General features: G+C 43.2%; 2 protein-coding genes across 3 annotated transcripts in view; both read left to right on the top strand.

The window, feature by feature from the left end:
* Positions 1 to 12,590, top strand: part of GCC2 (GRIP and coiled-coil domain containing 2) — a 58,510-nt gene that overhangs the window by 39,436 nt on the left and 6,484 nt on the right. The window lies entirely within an intron of this gene.
* Positions 10,639 to 12,590, top strand: part of LIMS1 (LIM zinc finger domain containing 1) — a 103,962-nt gene continuing 102,010 nt past the window's right edge. For both annotated transcript variants that reach the window (XM_036873146.1, XM_036873145.1), the window contains exon 1: positions 10,639 to 10,765. In XM_036873146.1, coding sequence (XP_036729041.1) covers positions 10,734 to 10,765 — 32 coding nt within the window. In that variant the 5' untranslated portion in view covers positions 10,639 to 10,733. The remainder of the gene's footprint in view (positions 10,766 to 12,590) is intronic.

Here is a 12,590-nt window from a genome sequence, read left to right as displayed (position 1 = left end):
AAGTCTAGTGGCACAAAGATGGAAGAAAACCGAAGACACCACAGACTTTCAGTGAAAGGGATTCTTCTTAAAATTAAGAAAATTTATAAACATGAAAAACAATTAGTAAACAGACCTTGTGCCCATACTGTACCAGGTTTTAAAAAGAGCCACCCTTTGCTAAGAGCACTGCTTGTTATTCACAATTTATTTCTTTCCATACCTTGTTTGTATACAAAAGCATGATTTTTATTACTTCTCTTATAACCAAAGTAGAGGCTAGAATTCAGACCTGTTCTGAGCAATGTAACAGATAGTTTATATTATTTATTTTAGTGCAGTTTAAGATTATAAGATACAGTTCCCAAAGAGTGAAATACCATTCTTCACAAAGTGTGGGTCTGTAGTATCTGTAGAACAACGTATCCGTATACCTCTTACACTAAGCATAATTAGGAACTCTCTACATTTTATGGTATAGAGTGATCTCATTGTAAGCTGAAAACTCATGTTAACCACTGGACGTTGTCCAATGTTTAATTCTTATGATTCATTCTGAGTTTCTGACTGAGATCACTCTCTCTGGCCTTGTGCGTTTCTCCTGGGACCCATAAAATATGCAGTTAACTTAATTTCATGACTGCACTATTTCTGCTTCCTTTCCTGGAAAAGGAGGAATCATTCAGATCAGCTTTCAAACTGCCTTATATATGACGACTTTGAAATATTTTAGAATGAACTCCTTTGTTCTAGAACTTCTGTGTCTAATACAGTAGCCACTATTCATATGTGGATATTGAAAGACTGAAATGTAGTTATTCCAGAATGAGATATACTGTAAGTATAAAATACACATGAGATTTTAAAGGCATACGAAAAATAACTTGGTTCTTTGAGAAAAGTAGTAAAATAGACACAACTCTGGCAGGATTGACCAAGAGAAGCAGAGAGATGACACAACTTTATTAATAAACAGGGGACACATAATAGATAAAGTAGAATTTTAAAAGATATGAGAATAATATAAATAACAATTGTGAAACTTTAGAGATGAAATAAAACAATTTCTTTAAAATTTAAATTTACTCTGTATTACTCTGTGTGATGATTGTGTAGATTTTAAAAGCTTGAATAACCCTATAACTACAATAGAAATTGAAATGGTGTTTAAAATCTTCTCAAGAAGAAAACACAAAGTCCAAGTGGATTTGCAGGCATGTCCCACCAAATTTTCAAGTAACAATTGACCCAGTTTCATACAGATTTATTCAGACAATAAAAAGGAAATATTCTCCAACTTACTCTATAAGGCCAGCATAAACCCTGATACCACACATAAGATATAATTGGAAAGGAACATTGCAAGCCATTTCATAGTGAATATAGCTACAAAAATTCTAAACAAAATTTGATTAACAAATTGAATCCAACTGTGTATAAAAGAAGATAATACCTCATGACTAAGTTGGGTGGATCCTCAGTATGCAAGGGTGTTTTCATATTAGAAAATACATAAATATGTCTTATTACATTTATAGATGAAAAGAGAAAAGGCATTTGATCAAATTCAACATACACTGATATAAATTCTTAGTGAATTAAAAATAGGAGGAAAGAGTATCAATGAAAAATGAAGAGCAAATGTCATCCTAACTGGACACTGTTAGAATCATTCATTTTAAAATAAGGAAAAATAACGTGGCACTCACTAGGATTACTTCTACTTAACGTGGCACTGACAGCCCTGGATAGTGCAGTAAAATAAGAGAAATTCCAGACATATGATCTGGAAAAGAAGTAAAACATTATTTTCAGCTGATAAGATGGCTTACATTAAAAACAAAATCTACAGATAAATTATTAGAAAACTTAGGAGGGTTTGGCAAGTTGGCTGGTTATAAGATTAATATATGTAAAAGGTCAGTTTTGTTTTTATTGTACTGTTAGCAAACAACTGAAATACAGAGAAGACACCATTGTAAATCAGAGAATACCAAATACCTAGGAATAAATGCAACAAAAGATATGGAACACCCCTAGACAGAAAGTCACAAAACTTATTAGAATATATTTTTAAAGACTGAAATAAATGGAGAAATGCATCATATTCATGAGTAGAAAGACTCAATATCATAAAGATGTCAGTTCTTCCCTAATCATAAATTCAGAGCAATTTCAAGCAAAATGTAATAGGATTTTTTTTTTTTTTTCTTTCGGCTGCGTGGCACGCGAGATCTTAGTTCCCCAACCAGGGATTGAACCCGTGCCCCCTGCAGTGGGAGCTCAGAGTCTTCAACCAGGAATTAGTTAGACTGGACCGCCAGGGAATTTCCTGCAATAGGATTTTTTTTATGGGACTTGATAAAATGATAGCAAACTGTATGTATTAAGAGGAACAGGCAACAGCCAGGGCACTTCTGAAAAACAAAACCAAGGACGTGTGGGACTGGCCCCATCAAATATTGCAATCATACAAAACCACGGTAACTAAGGCAGTACGTGGATACAGTGTGGGTACAAGACACACTGACCAATGGACTAGAATAGTGAGCCAGGCCAGACCCACAGGTACGTGCAACTCTGCTATTTCACACAACACACAAAATCAACTCAGAATGTGGTCCATACACACAACAGAATATTATTCAGCCTTAAAAAGGCAGGAAATTCCGGGGACTTCCCTGGTGGTCCAGTGGTTCAGACTCCACGCTTCCAACGCAGGGGGCACGGGTTTGATCCCCGGTCGGGGAGCTAGGATCCTACATCCATGCAGCACAGCCAAAAAATGTTTTTTTACTTTTAAAAATTAAAAAAAGAAAGAATGCAATTCTGACACAGGCTACAACATGGGTGAACCTTGAGGACATTGTGGTGAGTGCAATAAGCCAGAAACACAAGGAAAAACCCTATATGATCCCACTCATATGAGCTCCCTAGGGTCATCAGATCCACAGAGACAGAGAGTAGGGTGGTGGGGCCAGGGGCCAGGGGCGGGAGTCGTCGTTTGATGGAGACGGAGTTTCCATGGGGGAAGATGAAAAGAGTTGGGAGACGGACGCTGCAGATGCTGCGCAACAGTGAGCATGTACTTGACACGTGTGAACTGTACACTTGAAAATGGCTGAGATGGTAAACCTTCTGTTAAGTGTATCTTATCACAACTAAAATTTAAGAACAACCCTAGATTGATGAAGGATTAAATGTCAACAACAGAACTTTACAACTCTTAGAATATAGAGAGGAATACCTTTTAAAACTTGGGGTACAGAAGATTTCTTGAAAAAGATGCCTGAGACATTAACTATTAAAGAAAAAACTGATAAATTGTAGTAAGGTTGGGTTTTTTTGTTTGTTTCTCAGAAACACTTTAAAGAAAGTAAAAAGACAATTATCAACTGGGAGAAGATAGTCACAGTAAACATAACTGATAAAAGCACAATATTATGAACAAAAATCTCTTTCAAATAAATAAGAAAAGCACACACACACAACCAAAACTTAGGCAAAAGATGAGCAGAGTCATCATAAAAGATGAATCACATACTGCCCACAAATACATGAGGAAATAGACAATCTCATTATTGACTGGGGAATTTTTTTTTTATAAAGGATTTTTTTTTAATTAATTTATTTTTGGCTGTGTTGGCTCTTTGTTGCTGCACACGGGCTTTCTCTAGTTGCGGCGAGCGGGGGCTACTCTTCGTCGTGGTGTGCAGGCTTCTCATTGCGGTGGCTTCTCTTGTTGCAGAGCACGGGCTCTAGGCACACAGGCTTCAGTAGTTGTGGCACACGGGCTCATTAGTTGTGGCTCGCGGGCTCTAGAGCGCAGGCTCAGTAGTTGTGGTGCATGGGCTTAGTAGTTGTGGCTTGTGGGCTCTAGAGCGCAGGCTCAGTAGTTGTGGCGCACGGGCTTAGTTGCTCTGCAGCATGTGGGATCTTCCTGAACTAGGGCTCGAACCCATGTGCCCTGCATTGGCAGGCGGGTTCTTAACCACTGTGCCACCAGGGAAGTGCCTGATTGGGGAACTGAAATACCATTTTACCCCCATTTTATTGGCAAAAGGAAAAAGTGGCACCAAGTATCGGGGAGGATGTTTGCCTTCGAGATCAGTAGTTTGGAGCAAACACTTTAAAAAGTGGCTTGGCCTTATCTTCTACTCACTCCAAGATAAATATTTAAGAGAGATTCCAGCATATATACAACAGTAAACAGTCAGAATGTTCGTAGGAGAACACTTCACAATCGTAAAAACCTAGAATAACCCCAGAGCCCAGCAACAGTGGAATTAATTAATTGTGATATATTCACACAGTGGTCAAACAAATTAACTACAGCAACATGGAACAATATCAGTGAATCTTAGCAACATAATATTAACTGATAAAAAATAAGTTCCAATAGATTTTATATAGTGTATTCTCTGTATAAAGTTAAACCAAACTAAAATTTTAGTCGCTTGTTTGCAGATATGTGAGTGTATGTTCAAGAATTCATATAGATTCAATACTATATAAAAAGAAAAGCAAGGAGACGGTAAACAAGGAATTCAGGATGAGAGCTGCCTTGGATGGAGCGAGGGAAGAGGATGGCTCCAGTGGGTAACCAAGTATTTATGTAAATTATTATGAAGGACCTAGCTTTTCTTTAAGTGTTTTCATGGGTTCTTACTACATTATTAAAAATAATCAACTTTGTAACAAAACGATGAACTGAAAGTGAGCCATTAATGGACCAAGGATGAAAGTGTGTCAGGAACTAAGTGTTATGATCAACCAGTTCCATGTCCCTAAAGTTCAAAACTTGAAAAATACAAGCAGTGTAAAGATCACCCTGAGGAAGCCGTTATTAACATTGTGGTTCATTCTTTGCCGTGTTTTCCTCCATGAGTGATCACACACACACACACACCCCCATCGCCCTCCTGACCAGCCTCTCCCCGGCCGTGACACTGTGGGACTTACGTCACCAGGGGACACACGAAGCCAGACTGGCTTCTGCTGGGACTGCACTGACCTCGTGGTGGCAGATGGCCCCGAGGGGGAGGGGGAGGGGCTGGTCCCTGTGTAGCTCAAAGGAGCAGCGTTTCAGGAACCTGTATAAAAGCCGAGCCTTCTTCACCTTTCAGCACCCTGTGCAATGTCCCCTGGCCCCGGGCTGTTTCTTCCACGTGAAATGGGGCGTTTTCAGGAGGCCATAGGCTCGAGCCTGGGAGTCTTCGTCTAAGCGTCCACCCTGGTAGCAGGGAGGGGGGTAGCAAGCTGGTGTCCACCTGTAGGCGGCGTGGAGGTGGGTCTGCGGAGCTACAGTAGTGCCTGAAATAGAGGCTCGTGTGCAGGTGGTGCTTCAACACAGGGCAGGGCAAGAGACAGCGAGACCCACGGCCAGACAGCCCTCACGTAATGTAACATGTGGACATTTACAAACCACCATATGTATTCTCCAACAACATAAGCAAAAGAAAGGACGTACACCAAAACTGTGAGAATCCTTCCTTATAGTTGGGAGCAGTGGGGAGGGAGGGCATGAGTGTGAAGGGAAAAAATATGGGAAAGAAATAATGAAAGAAAATTTAAGTTAAATTGATAAACAAGAGAATGGAAAGGATGTGAGAAGGGCCTTGCATTAATTACTAACAATAGTAGAATGATTAACAAGTCTTTCCCCCTAGGGTTAAAACCAATTAGGACTCTATTTTTTCACGTGCCTGTTCTTGCTTGCAAATCTGATCGTTTCATTCCCTTTACTCAGTGGTTCTCAAGGTGTGCTCCCCAGACGGCAGCCACAGCATCTCCAGGGAGCTGGTTAGAAATGCGAGTCTCAGCCCCACCCAGACCCCCTGCATCAGAACCGCAGGCCAGAGGCCCAGCAGGCAGGGTTTAACATGCACGCTGTGCGGTTCTGGTCTACACTCAAGTTTGGGAACCAGCGGTCCGTGGGACTTCGCAACAAGGATCCACTGGAGCCTGCAGAGAGCTGAGGTCAGATTAGAGAAGAAATTGGTGTGAGGACAGTGAGAGGAAACAAGTTAATATATATATATATTTTTTTCGATTCTTTTCTGTTATAGGTTATTACAAGATATTGAATATAGCTCCCTGTGCTATACGGTAAATCCTTGCTGTTTATCTACTTTATATATGGTAGCATGTATCTGTCAATCCGAGTGGCACTGGCAGTTTTTAAAAACTTCTCAGGTAATTCTAACAGCCAGGGCCGAGATCCATTGATCTATAAATAAATGGAATATACAGTGCAGCTGTTAAAAAGAATGAACTAGAGCTATCCGTATTGAAGTAGAAGACTGTCCAGGATATATATTTTTAAAATATTAAGATGCAAAGTAGTATATATAGTGCCATTTAAGAAAACATACACAGTGGCTAAACGTATAGAAAACATCTGGGAAAACAGACACCAACCTGTTTTCAATTACTATCTCTGCAACATCAGATCACAGGTATTACAATATGCTGTCTCTTGATAAGTTACATGTTTATGTAATGTTTGAATTCCTGAATAGTAAACATTGTTGACAATTGTTATGCTTCTATGTAACTGGCATTGTTCTCAGTGCTTCTATTGTGTCTTTTTTTTCCCTACTGATTCCCCAGTGCCTAGAACAGTGCCTGGCACCAATATTTGTTGAAAGGTGAATCTTATTTAATCCTCTAAAAAACTTTTGAAGTAGGCCCTGTTATTATTTCCATTTTGAGGAGGAGGAGTCTGAAGCAGGGAGAAGGTAAACCACTCAGCAGGTGGCTGGGAGGATTTGAACCCGGATGTGCCTGAGCCCACACCCTTCCCTCTCCACCAGGACACATCACGTATGAGCAGAGCTTTTCTGCTATGGAGCCAGAAAAGAGATGAGTATATATCACCTGAGGATGCAGGAAAAAGCTGTCTAACTAACCCACCATTTCTGGACAGATAAACACTGTTTTCCCTGTCCTCCTATTATATACTTGTCTATTGGAGATTCATGGAGGATGAAAAGAAAAGCCACATTAAATAAGTGTTTATTGTGAATACAACCTCTAAACTATTTCCAATCATATGCCTTTTGTGTGTAAATGTGTATCCACATACGTATAACACATAAACTTACAAATACCAAATTTCATTTTTAAAAGCTGAGTAATGAGAGTCAAAACAAAAATGAATGAAGCAGTCTTGGAGACATCGTGCTTTCATCCCAAGAGACTCCAGGGAAAGATGGACAATAAGAAATACACTTTAACATTTAAGACCAAGAGACAATATTTTTTTCCGTCTTTGTGACAGGCATTGGTCAACCACGGAAGCAGCTCGCCCAGATAACCATCCACAGACAGGATAACTATGATGAAATGCACTACTGCTTTAAAACCACCAATTAGAGACCCAGAGGTAGCCAGTTTTTAGCCAAGTGTCCTGAAGTGACAGCAAGATTAATAGATCACAAACTACAGCATGTTGGAAGCAAGCTACCATGAAAAGAAACCTGCTTTATGAAATATAACCACAACAACAATTAAGCAAAGCAATTGATATGAAAATTAATCTCTTACTTTTGGGAACATTTGGAATATATATGCAAAACAACCCCAACTCTTTATTCAAAAAGAAGTAGGAGATGAAATTTGTTGGGAGATGAGATATCAAGACAAGTACAAGTCTCTAAATATTTTAATTTTTTTCTTTAAAAATTAATACATATTCTGGGCTTCCCTGGTGGCGCAGTGGTTGAGAATCCGCCTGCCAATGCAGGGGACACGGGTTCGAGCCCTGGTCTGGGAGGATCACACATGCTGCGGAGCGACTGGGCCCGTGAGCCACAACTACTGAGCCTGCGCGTCTGGAGCCTGTGCTCCGCAACAAGAGAGGCCGCGATAGTGAGAGGCCCGCGCACCGCGATGAAGAGTGGCCCCCGCTTGCCGCAACTAGAGAAAGCCCTCGCACAGAAACGAAAACCCAACACAGCCATAAATAAATAAATAATTAAAAAAAATTTAATACATATTCTTTTCTGGAAAACAAAGAAATGTAGGAAAACATCACATAGACTGTTCTCCAAACAAATCAGAACTACTGTTGATATTTAAGCGTTTTTAACCAGTTGTAAATCACACACTGTATATAAAATTTTTAACTTATCCCATACAGTTAACCACACTGCATATTTTCTCAAATTACTACTGTCTTATAACTTGAATTTTTAATGAATTTATAATACTCCATTAAGGAAATATATTTTGTGTGCATGTTCTCCCCTCTTTCTAATCCCTAGACCCTCTACAGATTCAACTTCTGTTACTAGTTTCTTGCATATCTAATATTTCCAGATATTTCTGAATATACAAGTGGTGAGCGTGTGTGTGTGTGTGTGTGTGCCTGTGGGTCGTGTCTCCCTTTTCTCTTCCCTCAAACGGCAGCATACTAAACAAACTTTTCTCCCTTTCATTATTTCCTTACTTAAAATATATTGCAGAGGTCATTCTTTATTACTACAAATCATCTGCCTTATTTTTTTTAAACTGTGGTAAAATATACATAACATAAAATTGACCTTAAACATTTTTAAGTGTGCAGTTCAGTAGCGTCAAGTATATTCGCATTGTTGTACAACCAACCTCCAGAGCTTTTTCATTTTTTTAAAAAAATTTATTTATTTGTTTTTGGCCACGCTGGGTCTTCGTTGCTGCGCGCGGGCTTTCTCTAGTTGCAGCAAGCGAGGGCTACTGTTGGTTGCGATGTGCAGGCTTCTCATTGAAGTGGCTTCTCTTTGTTGCGGAGCACGGGCTCTAGGGGCGCGGGCTTCAGTAGTTGCAGCGTGTGGGCTCAGTAGTTGTGGCTCATGGGCTTAGTTGCTCCACAGGAGGCGGGATCTTCCAGGACCAGGGCTCGAACCCGTGTTCCCTGCATTGGCAGGTGGATCCTTAACCACTGTGCCACCAGGGAAGTCCCAGAGCTTTTTTGCAAAACTGAAAGTGTACCTGTTAATCAAAACTCCTTACTTCCACCTCCCCCAGCCTCTGGCCCCCACCATCTACTTTCTGTCTCTATGAGTGTGACTCCTCTGGGGACCTCATATAAGTGGAATCACACAGTATTTGTACTTTTTTGTCTGACTTATTTCACTCAGCACAATGTCCTCAAGTTTCATCCGTGTTGTAGAATTTCCTTCCTTTTCCTTCCTTTTTTTAAATTTAATTTAATTTAATTAATTAATTTATTTATGGATTTGTTGTGTCTTCGTTTCTGTGCGAGGGCTTTCTCTAGTTGCAGCAAGTGGGGGCCACTCTTCATCACGGTGCGCGGGCTTCTCATTATCGCGGCCTCTCTTGTTGCAGAGCACAGGCTCCAGACGCGCAGGCTCAGTAGTTGTGGCTCACGGGCCTAGCTGCTCCGCGGCATGTGGGATCTTCCCAGACCAGGGCTCGAACCTGTGTCCCCTGCATTGGCAGGCAGATTCTCAACCACTGCGCCACCAGGGAAGCCCCCCTTCCTTTTTAAGGCTGAATAATATTCATTGTATGGATGGACCACATTTTGTTTACCCATTTCTCCATCCATGGACCTGTTTCCACCTTTGGCATTTGTGAATAATGCTGGTGTACAAGTATCTCCTCTAGCCCCTGCTTTCACCTCTTTTGGATGAATACCCAGAAGTGGGATTGCTGGATCATATGGCAACTCCCCTTTTAGTTTTCTGAGGACCCTCCGTACTGTTCTCCACAGTGGCTGCACCAGTGTACATTCCGACCCGCAGTGCACCAGGGCCCCAGTTTCTCAACCAACACAACACCCTGCGCGTGTTTGCATTTCCCTGATGACCAGTGATGTTGAGCATCTTTTCATGTGCTTGTTGGCTATTCTTATTTTTTTAACATCTGTGTAGTATTATGTGTAGAAACCGTGATTTATTTAATTAATGTCCTGGTTAAACAAACTTCCTCAGTTACTCTTAAAAACAAACTGCATGGGCCCTCCCTGTACAAGCGTGTGGCCAGTTCTGTTCCGCTGCCGCACGCCGCCCACCCGCGCTGCAGTCCTCCGTAAGGAGCACCGCCACCCCTCGGGGCTCACCGGGTTCCCCGGAACGCTCCGCGAGAACCGTCCGTAAACGGGGTCTTCAGCGCTGCTGCAGCTCCGGCAGCGGCCCCACAGCGCGCACTGGATCAGAGCGTAGCTGACTTCACATCAGCACCGACACCGCCCACCCACCCCGCCCGCGGGATTCAGGTGCGGGGACAGCGTAGCAGGACGGAGGGCAACCCGACCCCGCACCCCGACCGGGCCGGGCCCTCAAGCCCGGGGACAGAGTCCGCCTCCGCTAGGGCGGGGCCTCGGCGCGCGGGGCGGGGCGGCCTGAAGGCGAGGGCAGAGCCAAGGCGGGGCGGGGCCGACATCGGGGCGGGGCCGACATCGGGGCGCGGCCGACATGGGGCGGTCCAGGGGACGAGGCCTATCTGGAGGCGGGGTCGACCTCCGAGCGGACGGTTTCGGGGACCGGGGCTGGAGGCTGGGCAGTTCCGGGAGCGGGGCCGACGCGGGCGGGGCCTAGCTGGAGGCGGGGCCGACATCCGGGCGGGCGGTTCCGGGAGTGGGGGTGGGGCCTGCTGGGCGGGGCCGAGCCTAGGTGGGCGTGGCCTCCGCCCCCCGCCCCCGCCCCCGTCCCTTCCTGCCAGTCCCCTCAGCGAGGCGGAGCGGCGGCAGCGGCGGGAGCGGCGAGAGCGGCGCGGGTACGCGGTGCGGGTTCGCGTGGCCGCCGGAGATGCTGGGCGTGGCGGCAGGAATGACCAACAGGTAAGGCCGCGGCGGCCGTGAACCCGCAGCCGGAGCCGGAGCCACGTTGGCGGCGCTGCCGGCCCCTCCCCGTGCGCTGGCGGACGGGCCTGCAGAGCCGGCGGCCCGAGTGGACCGCGTCCCGGCCCGGCGCTCCGCCGGCCCGGCGCTCCGCCCGCCCGGCGCTCGCAGCCCGGCTCGTGTTGCGAGAGGCGTCCGTGAGGGCCGGGACGTCTCAGGGCTCGAGATTTACCGAATTAGAAACGCAACTGAGACTTTAAAGGACATTGACTCATTCATTAAACGTAAAATAAGTCTGTGATCTCAACATACATAATGCATGCTTTATGAAAATAGCATTTTCCTAAACAAAAAATTAGTGCGACGAGAGCCCTGCTCTTACATTTTGCATATCTCCTAAATGTCTGCATTTTCCTGCCTGCTCTTTCAGTCCATTGCGGTCCGTTTTGGTTGAAGTCTGAAGAAAATCTGCTCCTAACCAGACGTGTGGTTGGAAAAGGGAGCAGTAGTACTTTAATAGCTTTTCACGTAGTTGCGGTATTTTTCTTTATTACTCCAAAACTAGACAAGCTTAATGTTTCTTAAAGATTAGTTTGATGTGGAGTCTGAAGCCTTACCAAGGAGGTTTTCACTCTCCATGACATTGAAATTCACCGTCTGCCCTGCAGTTGGAAGGGGCTTGTGCCCCGTTGTAACATCACCCTCATTTGGAAAATGTTGATTCACTGAGTTAGGCAGCTCTTCCAAATGTTGACACATCTCTTTATACAGTATCACTAAATAACATTTCTTAATATCACCGCTGATCGCCTCAGAAACTCTCTTAAGTTTGAGAAGCTGTCAAGCTCCAGGTGGTGGATACAAGTTTTCAAACACTCTAATTTTCAGTTGAAAGCTTGATTTTTATTGTTGATAGGAAACTCTTGTCAATTGTTTTCTTCAAAGTAACAGACTCACTTTGTTTAGTTTCAAGAAATGTCTGCCAAGTGCAAGTCTAAAAACCATAGTTTGTTATTCTTTCTGGTAAAAATGGTAGACCTTGAAAAGAAGCATCTAATTCAGCCGGCACTGGGTCACACTCGTGCTTTCCCTGCAGACAATCCTCTTACTGTGGTATGCGGCCCAAGTGCTTTGTTCATCACAAGAAACAGAATACAAGGTCAAAGTTCGAGATTTTATAACAGTAATTTGTATTGCTTCATCAAGGACATTTTTTTGTTTTTAAAAAAATTTATTGAAAATTCAATCAATACAAAATTTAAAATATATGTAAGATATAAAGAATGACAATACAGTGGATACAGTATGAATTAAGAGTATAACCATTTCCTTTTAAGAGTCTTGATCATCTCCTGATCCCATCCCATTCCCATCCTGAACTTTCCCTTCGCAATCCCTTACTTTTTTGTGTGGTATTAAGCACATTCATAATGTTGTGTGGCCATCGCTGGCATCTGTCCATCTCCAGAGCTCTTTTTTCTTGCAAAACTGAAACTCTGTCCATTAAACAACTTCCCATTCCCCTCTCCCTCCAGCCCCTGGTCACCCCTGTTGTATTTTCTGTCTCTGATTTAGACTATTCCAGGTTCCTCATATAAGTAGAATCATCCAGTCTTTGTCTTTTTGTGACTGGCTTATTTCACTCAATATAGTGTCCTCAAGGTTCATCCATGGTGTAGCCTGTGTCAGAATTTCCTTTCTTTTTAAGGCTGAATAATATTCCATTGTTTGTTTATACCATTCATTTGTTTATTCGTTCATCCTTCAATGGACATTTAGGTTGTTTCCACCTTTTGGCTATTGTGAATAACGCTGCTATGAACAT

The sequence above is a fragment of the Balaenoptera musculus genome, chromosome 13 (genome assembly GCF_009873245.2).
Source record: "Balaenoptera musculus isolate JJ_BM4_2016_0621 chromosome 13, mBalMus1.pri.v3, whole genome shotgun sequence".
In the NCBI taxonomy this organism is placed as follows: domain Eukaryota; kingdom Metazoa; phylum Chordata; class Mammalia; order Artiodactyla; family Balaenopteridae; genus Balaenoptera; species Balaenoptera musculus.
This window is presented reverse-complemented; position numbering and strand designations above follow the sequence as displayed.